The 13,521-nt window shown below is 48.9% G+C and overlaps 1 protein-coding gene across 3 annotated transcripts in view; it reads right to left on the bottom strand.

Moving 5' to 3' along the window:
* Window positions 1–12,386, bottom strand: part of CTPS1 (CTP synthase 1) — a 30,313-nt gene extending 17,927 nt beyond the window's left edge. The window contains exons 1-7 of one of the 3 annotated variants that reach the window (XM_045476850.1): window positions 12,099–12,386; window positions 7,872–8,050; window positions 6,827–6,997; window positions 4,224–4,324; window positions 3,349–3,465; window positions 2,153–2,236; window positions 899–979 (exon numbers count right to left, since the gene is read on the bottom strand). In XM_045476850.1, the coding sequence (XP_045332806.1) occupies window positions 899–979; window positions 2,153–2,236; window positions 3,349–3,465; window positions 4,224–4,324; window positions 6,827–6,997; window positions 7,872–8,037 (720 nt within the window). In that variant the 5' untranslated portion in view covers window positions 8,038–8,050; window positions 12,099–12,386. The remainder of the gene's footprint in view (window positions 1–898; window positions 980–2,152; window positions 2,237–3,348; window positions 3,466–4,223; window positions 4,325–6,826; window positions 6,998–7,871; window positions 8,051–12,098) is intronic. The other 2 variants (XM_045476849.1, XM_045476851.1) reach the window with 2 other exon arrangements.
* Between the last annotated feature and the right edge of the window lie 1,135 nt (window positions 12,387–13,521).

The following is a 13,521-nucleotide window of genomic DNA, read 5'->3' as shown; positions in this document are numbered from 1 at the left end:
TACCCCAAATTTGAATTTCCTGTTCGGTGGGCACCCTCCATTAGCAGAGGTCATGAAAAAGTCTAAAATAGGTTTGGGGCACCTGGGTGGCTCAGTCGGTTAAGTGTCTGACTCTTGGTTTTGGCTCAGGTCGTGATCTCAGTTTCATGAGCTCGAGCCCCGCAACGGGCTCTACGCTGATGGTGCAGAGCCTGCTTGGGATTTTCCCTCTCTCTCTGCCCCTCCCCTACTCACACTGTCTGTGTCTCTCAAAATAAACAAACAAACAAACAAACAAACTTAAAAAAATAAAATAAGATAAAATAAAATAGGTTTGGAGCCTTTACCACCTCAGACACCAGGCACTAGGAGTATAAAGTTGAATGAGGTGGTTCTTGCCTTCAAGAAACTCCAAGTCTATGAGTGGAGGCAAACACAGATGGACACGTGGACACACACACACACACACACACACACACACACACTCACAGATGGGCAGCAGGACAGGTTCACAACCAGCACCTGTAATACACACAGGTCACCCAAGAAAGACCAACCATGAGGTTTGGAGGTGACGTGGTTTGACAGGTAAAGGCTGCCAGACAATACCGCGTCCTGGCTGGACCCTGAGGGATGAAAATGAACAGGACAAAGCCAGGCCGACGGGGAGGGCGACCCATTCAGCATGGCTGGAGCAGAGTACAAGGAGTTGGGGAGAAGTGGCAGGAGGGGGCAAGGATGTTCAGAAAGCCAAAGAGGTAAGGTACTGGAGAATCACAGAGCCAACAGGCATCAGTTCTAGAGAACGGTCCAATGTCTCAAAGTGGGAAAGGACAACAAGCCTCAGGAAAGTGGTGAAGAGACTTCCGGGTAACTAGAAATCCAACAGGATTTACGTGAATATGAAATTCCTACTTACTTGTTCAGGTTCGACGTGGCAGAACATGGATATTTTCTCCTTCACCGATGTGTCCAGAGGATTTGAGCACCTGCACACAACCTAGCAGGAAAGAAAGTAAGCCGTTTGGACAGAAGGAAGGGATCACAAAGTTGGGTTTTTCTCCTGACTGAAATTAAAACAGACACCAGCTTCTTAAGCTGGATGAAAATGTTAACTCCGGCACAATGCACACCAACTATGAAAAAATGACCTGTTTTCAAAGCTGAAATTCCTAAATCCCGCTCCGGAGAAACATTAAGGCAGGGGTGGGGAATGGTACAGATGAACACACAGATAATGAACTACAGGAACCAACTGGGGTTTTCCTCAGTTAATGTCTTGGGCGGGGGGGGGGGGGGGGGGGAAGGGACAACAAATGACAGACAGAGAGGAGACACAAAGCATGACCTCATGCATGCCCGTGAGGAAATCTTTGTAAAAGACAACCCCACTTCAAAGCACTAACCCTGTTTCTCCACCACCAACGAAAAGCATGCCAAGAAAACAGAGGTCTTATCTGCCGTGAAGCAGAAATTTTCTGGATTTTTTTTTTTTTTTAAACTGAAGTATAGTTGATACACAATGTTGCAGTGGCTCCAGGAAAACAACCTAATGATTCAACTGTATACCCTACGCTCTGCTCACAAGTACAGCTACCTGTGTCACCACCACAGGACGCCATTACACCACCACTGACCACATTCCCTACGCTGTGCCTTTCATCCCCGTGACTTATTCATTCCATAACTGGAAGCCTGTGTCTCCCATCCTGCCCATCCCCCCACCGCCCCTCCCTCTGGCAACCACCAGTTTGTTCTCTAGATGTACAGGTCTCTTTTTGTTTGTTTTGTTTTTTAATTCCATATAAGTGAAGTCATACGGTACATGGAAGATTTTTTTTTTTTTGCATTAAAAAAATTTTTTTTTAATTTACTTAAATCCACATTAGTTAACACATAGTGTCGTACTGGTTTCAGGAGAAGAGTCCAGTGATTCATCACGTACTTGTAACACCCTGTGGTTTGCCCAACAAGGGCCCTCCTTAATGCCTATCACCCATTTAGGCCCTCCCGCACCCACCTCCCCTCCAGCAGCCCTCAGTTTGTTCTCTGTATTCAAGAGTCTCTTATGGTCTGCCTCCCTCTCAGTTTTTATCTTATTTTTCCCACGAGAGAGAGATTTTAATTAAGCATACAAGATCAAGCTTGAAACCAGGGAATCATAAAATCTTACCAGATCTGGAGAAAGCCCGAGCCCTCTAAGTTCCCGAACACTATTCTGGGTGGGTTTAGTTTTCTGCTCCCCTGTTGAACTTGGCTATTTTACAAAAGGGAAAAAAAAAAAAAAGTTAATTTCTCTATGATAAAAAATTTTTTTAAGTATGACTTTTCTCTGAACTTCCTTTATTGATCATTTATCTAATTTAGTTTTTATTTTTGTCAAAGGTACTCGTGCATAGATTTTAGAGTCAAATGGTTCTACAAGGTCTGTTCTGAACAACAGGACAGTGAACCCCTCCCCTTCCTCGAACCCCAGGGGCAGCCAATCTTCCACTCTTAAATGATCCTTCTGGTATGTTTCCCGCTACGTCCAGACATGTAGTTTGAGGCGTTTTCTATTGATTTCCCTCCTAGAGGAGGAACCCTCTCCCTCTATTACACACGCACCTGTCCCGTGCCTGCAGCCCATCTCATGATACCTCTCCAGTGTTAACATGTGTTTGAGTATTTAAATACTGCCCACTTGGGAGTGCCTGGGTGGCTCAGTCAGTTAAGCATCTGACTCTTGATTTCAGCTCAGGTCATGATCTCCCGGTGCATGAGATTGAGCCCCACACTGGGCTCTGCACTGGCAATGTGGAGCCTGCTTGGAATTTTCTCTCTCCCTCTCTCTGCTTCTCCCCTGCTCAAGTGCACGCATGTACGCACTCTCTCTCTCTCAAAATATACAAACATTAAAAAAAAAAAATTCCCTTTGCTCTAGCTGTAGTGGGGTTTCACCGTACAGCAGAGACAAGTGGCACATTTTTTTTTTTTAAGTTTATTTAGTTTGAGTAAGTGTGAGTGGGGGAGGGGCAGAGAGAATCCCAAGCAGGCTCTGCACTGTCAGCGCAAAGCCTGACACAGGGCTCGAATCCACAAACCACAAGCTCATGACCTGAGCAGAATTCGGATGCGTATAACTGACTGAGCCCCCCAGGGGCCCCCAAATGGGACATTTTCAATCCACCACCTTCAACCGCAACTTCCCTGGCTAATTTTCCAAATGTTTTCCATCTGAGCTTTTCCAAAAGTCTGATTACAGTAATTTTAAATTCACAAAGACGGTCTTTATTCCCTGCATCTCACGCACCTAAAATAGACAAGGAATGAAAAGCACCCTCTTCTCTCTCCTTCCCACCTCCACAAAGTAAAATTCGAATGCCTTACCTGAGGGACTAGACTGACGTGAATATTACAAAAGTTCTCTCTTTTGACCTTGAACTGGAACTGACGGAAGGCCTCAATAAAGGGCATGCTTTCTATATCTCCCACCGTTCCACCGAGCTACAAGAACAAAGTTCTGTTAGAGATCAAGCACTAACCCTTCCTTTCATGGGTCAGTTTTCACACAACTGCACCCCATTATCTCAGCTCAGCGATCAGTAACAGCATAATGTGGACTCTCTGAGCGCGGTTCATGTCACTTAGCAGTAAGTGACATTTCTTTATGCTGAACAGCTACTTTTCTGGACAGGCTCTCCATTCCCCAAAGTTATGGATCTGGCAGATCTGGCCAAGAACAAGACCAGGTGAAAGATATACTAGAAACTTTATTCATACCAGTCACGAAGCCAAGAAACCTAAATCTTATCTACTTAGCCATAAATAACTGTCGTGTGACAAAGTATCAGTAATAGGCTGATGGAATTTCTGAGTCCTCTATTTTACATCCAACGGCTAGGACCAGCAGAGCAGGAGTAAAGAAATTGAAAGCAACGGGGCTCATTCAGAGATGAGAGGATTCCCACCAGAGGAGAGATGAAGGTCAGCTGACTTTCTCAAGAGAGAGAGGAAAATGTGTCCCGCGGCTCTTACTGGTACAGTCATGATAAGTGAACGAAGAGGCTCGCTCTGAACCTCTGATCGCTTGCACCTACTCGCGTTCAACAGCCTGGCCCCATCCCAAGACTGTCACTGTGCCCTTACCTGTCCCACTGTGGTTAGGGTCAAGGGCCTCACAGAGCACTGTCTTACCAGGTGCTGATGGCTGACTAAGGAGGTGAATGTGTGTGCACACTTGGTTAGAAAAGACTCCTACAAACCTCAATAACACACACTTGAGGCTCTAGGCCGTCTTCATCCACGGGTATTAATGCCTGTCTCATGACCCACTCCTGGATTGCATCTGTGATGTGAGGGACAACTGGAAAAGAGGAAAGAGGCACGTAACATACACTTTCCTATCAACACTGGTGGAGGGAGATACACTTACTATGACAACAAACGGCCGCAATCTTTGCCTGGAGCGGTGAAGGGGTCATAAACATATTTTTGAGACCACTCTTACGTGGCGTTAAGAAATCTTTGAGCTCCGGGGTGCCTGGGTGGCTCAGTCGGTTGAGCATCCGACTTCGGCTTAGGTCATGATCTCGCGGTTTGTGAGTTCGAGCCCCGCGTTGGGCTCTGTGCTGACAGCTCAGAGCCTGGAGCCTGCTTCCGATTCTGTGTCTCCCTCTCTCTCTGCCCCTCCCCCATTCATGCTCTGTCTCTCTCTGTCTCAGAAATAAATAAACATTAAAAAAAAAAAAATTAAAGAAATCTTTGAGCTCCCACTGCCTGTGACCTCCTTTCCAGGTTTCCAAGTCGTGGCCAGAAGCACAAGAGGGTAAGGCCAAGAGTATATCCTGAACCCGCATCAGAGCCCTGGCCCCTCTGCAGAGGGCCCCGGGGCTGCACCACCATTCAACAGACCCTGTGGCCGCCGCACCACTACTGCTGAAGGCTGGCACTTCACACCTGGGTGCCTTCCAGGCCCCGGTTCCATTATGTTCCAGTTTATCAGAGGATACACAATCCACAGATAAGAGAGGGTACAGGACAGCGGGGTGGTCAGGAGCACAGCATCTGGGGCCAGAATGTCAGATTCGAACCTCAGTTCCACCTCTCATTAGGTATGAATCCTTGGGACACCGCTTAACTATTCTTAAGCTCGATTTCCCTATCCGCTAAATGGAGATAACAGCTTCCACTTCATAAAGTTGTGCAAATTTCATGAGCCACCACTGGTAAAATGCTAAACAGAGCGCCTAGCATGCCAGTGCTCAGCAAAGTCAGCCAGCGCTGAACACTTTTTAAAACCCTAGCTGTCGGGCCAGAAGGCAGGTTCCTAAGGGGCAGGGATTACTGTTTAACTTGCTCTGTATTTAAGCAGCAGTGCCTCAGGCACAAGGATATTCATTATCTACTGCACACACAGCAGCCAAAGGGATCTTTTAAATATGCAGTTTCCCCCCATCCCGTGTTTTAAACTCTTCAATGGCTTCCCACCACTCTGAGTAAAATCCAAACTCCAGGCCAAGGCCCAAAAGGCCCTACATAACCTGGCTGCAGCCCACCTCACCGCCCCCACTCCCCACACCCATCCCCCTGGTCCCCTGGCCTGACTGTAGCCTCAGGCCTCAGGCCCCTCCTCCGCTTGTCCCCTGGCTGGCCTCTCTCCTTCAGAATGCCCCCTCGTGGAGTCTCCCTAACCACCTGTCCAAACTGGCCGTCCCCACGCATTCTCTCTCCTATTTCCTTCACAGCTCTTATCAGACATCTTGTTTCATCTGTTTGTTTTTGTGTCTCCCACGCGGAAGCCCCCATGGGGGCGGGAGCCTCGCTGGTCTCCTTCATCCATAGCCCCAGCGCCAGACAGGGTATGTCCGCAGCGAGCGTTCAAGAAACATGTGACGAATGAATGCACACAAGAATGAATTCGCTGGAGGCCTAGAACAACAAACTGTATGATCGAGATCATCTTAATTCCTAACTGATCCCCTTTCTACGTGTCAGGAACTCAGAGAAACGGTGTCACGCAGCTCTTTTCGCCCTCCAAGCAATCAGGAGAGCCAGGTAGTTAGTAACTCCATTTGGCAGAAAAGAGAGCCAGATCTCAAAGAGGTTAAGTAATCTGCCTGTGTTCACAAAGCTGGTAAGTGGCAGGGCTAAGATCTAAACATGGGCTAAGCAGGGGCTAAGTGGCTTTCAATTTAGCAAAGTCTAAAGCCAAGGGCAGATTCACTCTCATAACTCAGAGAAAAGCCACTTTTCAGCAAACCTCCCCCCCCCCCCGCCCCCAATTTGGACTTAAGCCATCACACTAGACCAGTGGTTTTCCAACCCCACCTTTTAAGAGTGGCAATTTTCTCAAATGAACGCTGTTGAAAACCCCAGGGCAGCAGGCGGACATAAGTGAAGCTGGCTGGTAAAAGGGCAGGAGACCCAGACAGCCGCTTCTCAGACTCCCACAGGCGCACGCGCACCGATGACCAGCCTGCAGACCAACGTACACAACGCACGTTCTTGTCCTACCACTGTTTACAAGTGGGTCCCACATGCACAACATATATACACGGCCTGGCTGACTGCCCTGATCTAGCTGCCTTCATCACTTCACACCCATCACTGTTGTAAAAACAACAGCTCTCTGGGCTCAAATCATGCCAGACTGATAGCTTCAGTGGCATTCATATAGCAGCAGGGGCTCCTTCAAATTACTTTTTGGGTAAACAGCCATACAACTCTAAATTTTCAACGGAAGGCATGGTTCAGTAACAATACCTGGACGCTTTCAGCTGAAATTGCATGAAAAGTAAATTTTTGTTCACAAAAGAAAAGCAAACTGCTTAAGGTTTTCACACCTTGAGGGCAAATCCAGTTTTACCTTGGACGGTTTTCCCCAAGTAATCTCCTTTGCGTTCCTTGTTAATGACGTACTGGTAGATCTTTCCAGTGGTCAGATTATTGTCCTTGGTGAGGCGGATGTCTAGGAACCGCTCATAGTTCCCTAGATCAAGGTCTACTTCCCCACCATCATCCAGCACAAAAACCTCGCCTGCGGTGAATAGTGAAAACGGTCAGGGTAAGTGAGAAACACCCATGTCATGGCAAATGTGAGGCTCAAAATATAAACACTCAAATAGAACAAAGTCTGCATTACCTGGACATGAAGCAGAGAAATTTATTTCTAGAAAACTAAATATGACACAAAAGAAAGAAAAATATCACCAACCATTCTCCAGAAGGCAATAGCTTACTTCCAGCCTATCGACAAGCTCGGTCTGAATCAGGAAGTTATAAAATAGCATTGAACGGAAGGAAATCATAGCCTCAAGGGCGGTGGAGACAGGGAACTTTACAGGAGTGTGGTATCTGCTGCCTAAAGAGAAAGAACTTTCAACAATGCCTACTTGTGCAGCAAAAGGTTTCAAACGTGATAAAAGCATGATTTCCTTCAAAGCTCACACTGGATACTAAGGTCCTGCTGATTACAAAAACCAGCTTCTGGGCTACACTTTAGTCCCAAACAAAGTTGTGCAACTCCAAGTTTCTCCCATTCCTTTGTTTGACATTCATTCTTTGAGACGTCATTCTAGAAGTCTTGCCCAGAATGGTTCATTCCTACCATCACAATAGGAGACCAGCATAAAAACTGGAAAGGGAAAAATGTCTTATTTTTCCCCCCTCAGAGAGGGGTTTCTATTATAGAAACCTCTAGATTCTAATCACTATGTTGCCTATTTAGATTTCTGCTTCCTCTCTGTCTAGGTGAGAAAAACAGATTCTGCTAACACTAAGGACCTTTTTGGAAGGCAGGAAATGCAAGTCACGTAATACAAAATACACACAATTTCCAAGGGCTGATGTATATTCTTCCACATACTCCATAATTATTATTTTAACAAAAGAAAGAAATGCATCGTGCTTACCATGCTCATAAGGAGAGAATGTTCCCGCATCAATGTTAATGTAGGGGTCAATTTTAATTGAAGTTACATGTAAACCGCATGATTTCAGTATCGTGCCTACGCTGCTGGCGATGATTCCTTTTCCAATTCCTGATATAACACCACCAGTAACTAGAATGTACTTCATTTTACTTTTTGACCTGGGAATGGAAGAAGGAAAAATTACAGATAAAATATATTTCCACAAAGCAAACGTATCTGGGTTCAAAGGCTAGCTGTACCGCTTCCTAGCTATGAACCACCCCCCCCCCCCCCCGGGAGCCTCAGTTTCCCTCTCCATCGCACGACTTTAGAAGGTTGTTATGTGATGTGAGCTCCTAACAAACATTTCTTAGGATCACTGAATGGCTTTAGTCAAACAGGAGTTGAAAAACAATGACTAGTCACATAATGTAGCTTTTGTTTAAAGCTCTGACAACCAACAACCTTGAGAGATGACCTAATAAAAAAAGAAATTTAAAAAACTGACAGAACGCTATGCCCCAAACATTGGCTGACATAGCCAGCAGACCCCGGGGTACGAAAGCAGGTGCCTCATTATTTTCCCTGCATGGGAGAAACAACGTCTCAATCTTGGATGAGCCCTGGATTGCCTGATTGCCCCACAAAAGAGAATGTCTTTGACTAACCTACAATGTATCCCCAAGAAAACAGAGCTTCGCTAGGTAACGGAAGACAAAATAAAAGAACTTCAACATTTAAAAGGAGTCGCAATTAAGCCTAAAAATCCTTTAGTTAAAGGTAGTTTGCTCCTGTAGTTTATTAATAACTTACTCCTTCCCAGTTGTACGGCTGTTTAACTCAAAACTCTCTCCGAGCTATAAAATGAAGAGAAACCATATATACTGGAGGAAAGGAACATCAGATAACAAACCAGCCTGAAACACATAATGGGCAGAGGACTCAAAGAGAGGACAGATCCCATTAAATCCAAAAAGCTGTACAGCTGTGGCCGGGAATGGAAGCAGCAGATGTGGTGACAGATAAAAAGGGTGGGTGGATGGAAGAAACAGCAGAGGCAAGAGGCGAGGTGACAGCAACAGGCTGGCCAGGGAGAATTCATCACTGGCCCTAGCTTCAGAGGCTCAGAAACATCATTTGGTCAGTAAACCCAAATGTGATCAAAACACAATCACCAAGTAGAAGAGAATGCTTGCTTTGGCACGGTCAGGACATTTTCCTCCTCTGGGAACGCTTCATGTGAAGCCAGTTTATAATAAAAATAAGCTAAGAAAGGAACAAGGAAACCGGGGAGTTCTGCCTGAAGCATTCCCCCGCCCCACTCCCCAAGGCAGGAATGAATACACTTGGCAAAGTAAGAATGCTCAGAATGACTTCCCCCTTGGACAGCAAGGAAGACAACCAGACCGTGACTTGCTCTTTCCATTGTTACACCATTTCCAAAAGCATGCTCCTTGGTTTCTGCAAAATGTATGTGGGGTTCCCATAAAGCATTTTATGGACATAAAAATCAGAAATGTTGTTAAACAGTCAATCGGTTTAAGGCCAGATCTCCAGTAGCCTTTAATAAGTTAATATGCTCTGTGATCTCCCCAAATGGGTATACAGTGTAGTTTCCCCAAAACTTGTTTGACCCCAAGTCCCTAATATTTGGGGGGGGGGGGGGAGACACTACTCTGTCACCTCACAGTGAAACAGATCCTTACTGACACACGAATTATCAGACTTGGCTACATTTTAGATGTGTTCTATCCAGGGATATCCCTGACACTATAGAACTAAATTCTCAGACTAAATTTTAGATGTTCCTAGAAATTTCTCAGAGTGGGTTATGGAGCAGGTTACTTTTACAGAAGACTCCTTCATCCGTTTGTATTCGACTTGCCCCAATTTTACCTGAAGAGGGTAACACCTCTCTTGAGGGAAGATTCTTGCGGCCTCCCACAGTGCCTGGCAATAAAGACCCCAATGGGCTCCCAGACCAGGTAGGAGAGGCTGAGAAGACCCACTCACTCACACTGATGAGCGACCCCCTATGTAGGTGCTACAGTGCTGGACAATTTGGGGACCACAAAAGTTTCTGGTTTTTTTTTTTTTACTTCTATTTGCATTTATTTTATGCAGAATTTACTCCCAGGCCATAGGTGTTTGTTTCTCCAGCTTCTTCTGGGATCTCTTTTTCTTCTGCAACCTCCTCTTCTGGTTTAGGAACTAGCTGTTCTTTCCTAGTAAGGACCATCTCCGCGTGGCAGGAGAGCTCACGTGTGGGTTGAACCGACCACGAGCCCTGTAAGTTCTGCGCCGCAGCTTGGGGGCTTTTGTTCACCTGGATGTGCCCAATAACCAGAGAATCTACATCTAAACCCTTACGTTCAGCATTCTTCTCTGCATGTTTAAGCACGTGCAGTAAACATTCAGCGCTCTCTTTGGGCCACCAACCCCGTGTCCAGCCCCACGGTTTGGCCTGGGCACACCCACACCTACCAACTCCACCACTGCAGTGACACGGAATGGCACACGCTGTGTCTACAAAGTGACATCTTTCAGATACTTGGTGGCTTTTTGGATATGCATACCCTCGATGGCCTGGGAAGTTTCACGTGTGTTCTTAAAGTGAACACAAAGATTTGAAACCTCTTGACTTGCATGATTTCGTAGGGTTTTCTGGGTCAAGTGAATAGCAAACCATTTTCAGAGATCACCTCAGGCTGCTTATGGGAAGAGCGGGGACCAGAAAACTTCACCAGATCTGGGCTCATATCACAAGTTGCTGGCAGTCCGGTTAGAGACAAAACATTTACAAAGAAATGAGTAATCCACTGATGGTGGGAAACAGGGACAACATACGAAAGGCACACATGGAGAACAGAAAGCAGAAAGCTTTCAGTGGCAAGACCAGGGTATAGATCATGTCCTAGCAGAGGAACGTGAGAGAAATTACGGCGGGGAGAGGATCCAAGTTGATCCTGCTTAGTTGACCTGAGACCTGCAACAGGTCTTCAAGGACTGACAGCAAGAAATAAAGCATGGAGAAGGCAACAGAGTGAACAGGAAGGTGAAGGCCATCTACAGAAAACAGATGCAGGGCCAAGAAGGGGGGGTGGGGGGCTGGGGGGGGGTGGGAGGGGTGGAGGGTGCCTGTGGGAAGACAGTGGGAAATAAGCTGGAAATGTAGGCAAGGGTCCAAATCATGTGGAAACCTTAATGTCCAATCTGCACTTTATTCTGAAGAGGATGGACACATGGGAAAGTTTTCAAGCACAGAAGTAACATATATTAAGAGGTATCAGGGGTGCCTGGCTGGTTCAGCCGGTAGAGCATGCAACTCTTGATCTCGGGGGTGGGAGTTCGAGCCCCACGATGGGTGTAGAGATTACCTAAAAATAATCTTAAAAAAAAATTGCATCAGAGGAATTCAATAAAAATGGCAAGGGTGGGGGGGGAAGCTTTTTTGTCGATAAAAATGTTTTGAGATCCACCTCCAGCCCTACCACTTGTGTACTGAGACCTGTCAAGTCACTCAAGGTGCCTGAAGCCCGGGTCCTTACATCGGAAAAATGGGTGATCCCCGCATCGCCTGTCACCAGGACTGCTGCGGATTGGAAATTACGAGTGTGGACCTACGTGTGCCACGCAAACGTAGTGAACTTCTTTAAAACGCGGCATGCTCTCTACGAGCGGCCAGGAGGAGAGCGCGCCGGCTGCGGGGCCGAAGGGGCCGCACCCCGAGCCCCGACGAGCTGCAAGGCCCCTCCCGCCCACTGGAGCCGGGGCGCGCCGGAGGGGCCGCGGCCAGGCCGCCGAACCCATCCCCCACGCGGCAGCGCGTCTCGGACCTTGAACCGCCTCCCAGCCAGGCTGCAGCCGTGCCCCAGGGTCGGAGGGGCCAGGGCCCGGGCAGTCCCCAAGGAGGGGCGGCCGCCGGGGCTTCTCCCGGAGGGCTGAGCAGAGGGGCTCCGGCGCCTCTACGGCCCTCCCGGTCCCACGCGTCATCCCCGGCCCCCGGCTCAGCCGAGCCAGGTCGCGCTGCAGCGCGTACTGCCGGCCCCCGCGACCCCGGCCCCGCGGCCTTTCCCGCCGCCCCACGCCCCTTGCGGCCCGGCTTCCCAGCGGCGCCCGGCCACGCGGCCCCGCGCGCGGGAGCCGGCTCCTAGCCGGCCTGGCCGCCCGCCCGCCCCACTCCCGTTAGGCACGCAGCCCATTGGTCAGGCCGGCGAGCCACCTCACCCTTGATTGGTGGGAGCGGTGTCTATCAGCCGGCGGTGTGGCTGTCCCGCGCCGGGTTCAGCTAGCGCCGCCGATTCCTGCACGGCAGAACAGTTCCCCCAGGATCCCTGGAGTCAGCCTACCTGAAGCCGGCTTCCAGGCCTGCCGTCGGCTAAGGATCTAGGTGTGCGACGCGCGCGCTGGGCCCCGGGCAGCCAGTGAACCAGCCCGGCCGCATGCGCCCGGCAGTCTTTCACGGAGGCGGGCTCCAGGCGGTGCGCACGCAGAGGCGGGGGGCGGGGCGGGCGCGAGGGCCCTCCCAGGGGCGGGGTCTGGGTGAGCGGGGCGCAGGGCCCCGAGTGCGCAGGCGCGGGGGAGACGCGCTTTCTCGTCGGCTGGGGCTGGTCTGCGGGCTTGTACCCGGGCTGCTGACGCCCGGAAGACGCAGGCGTTGGAGACCCGGCAGGTTGTGGCTTTTCTGCCTTGCATCTTTTGTTCGCAGTCGGTGATCCAGGCTTCCTCTCTTGCGGAGGAGGCCGTTTTTGGACTCAAACCTGGCAAATCCGTCCTCTGGCCCCAGCAGCCTTCGAGAGGAGGCCAGATCCATCACGCCGTGTCTCCGAACCTTCTGGCGCCGTGAGCACCACGTTCACGCCAGCTGGTGGTGCGACCCCAGCCCATCTCTCCCGCCACGCCCTCTGGACCGAGGGACAGCGGCAGTGTCACCCCCTGCTGGCCTCTAAATGAGAAAGCCTAGAAGGGCGCCTCAGCTCCCGCTCCTTCCTCATCTGGCTTCCTTGCCCCCGCATCTGCCCTGAGCGCAGCTGCTTTAGATGGAGAAGGGTCCAGAAAAGTACATAGTTTCCTCCGGCTAATAGTCATTGAGCACCCACTGTGTGCCACACGCTGGGCTGGGCTCCAAAGGACCCTGTCCTGGGTATAACGACGTAGTGGGGCAAATTGATCAGCCAATTACACTTCATCGTGATTTTCATAATTTTTTGCTGCTGGAGTGCCCGGTGTGGGGACTGACCAAGTCTGGTGGGCACTGGGGATGCAGTCAAGAAGTCTTCTCCGAAAAAGCAGTTTAAAGCTGAGAACTGAAATTTACTGGCAAAGAATGGGAAGGGCGAAGTGGGGAGTAAGAATGAGTGAGGCAGAAAGAAAAGCTTGTGTGAAGGCCCTGAGGCCCAGAAGAATTTAGAACAGCTGAATCATCAGGCCAGTGTAGCTGCATTGGAGAGAGCCAAAGGAAGAGAGAATAAGAGATCAGGCTGGAGAGGTGGGCATGGCCATACCATGCAGAGCATTATAGAGTAAGTTAAGGATTTTGTTTCTCCTACAGGCAGTAGAAAAACCATAGAAAATTTTTTGAGGAGGGGATTTTGTTTTTCTTTTGAATAGTGGATACATGCACATGGTTAATTTTTTTTACTATGTACAC

The sequence above is a fragment of the Leopardus geoffroyi genome, chromosome C1, assembly GCF_018350155.1.
Source record: "Leopardus geoffroyi isolate Oge1 chromosome C1, O.geoffroyi_Oge1_pat1.0, whole genome shotgun sequence".
Lineage (NCBI taxonomy): Eukaryota > Metazoa > Chordata > Mammalia > Carnivora > Felidae > Leopardus > Leopardus geoffroyi.
The sequence above is the reverse complement of the archived record's forward strand: the minus strand, read 5'-3'. Positions and strand labels throughout refer to the sequence as shown.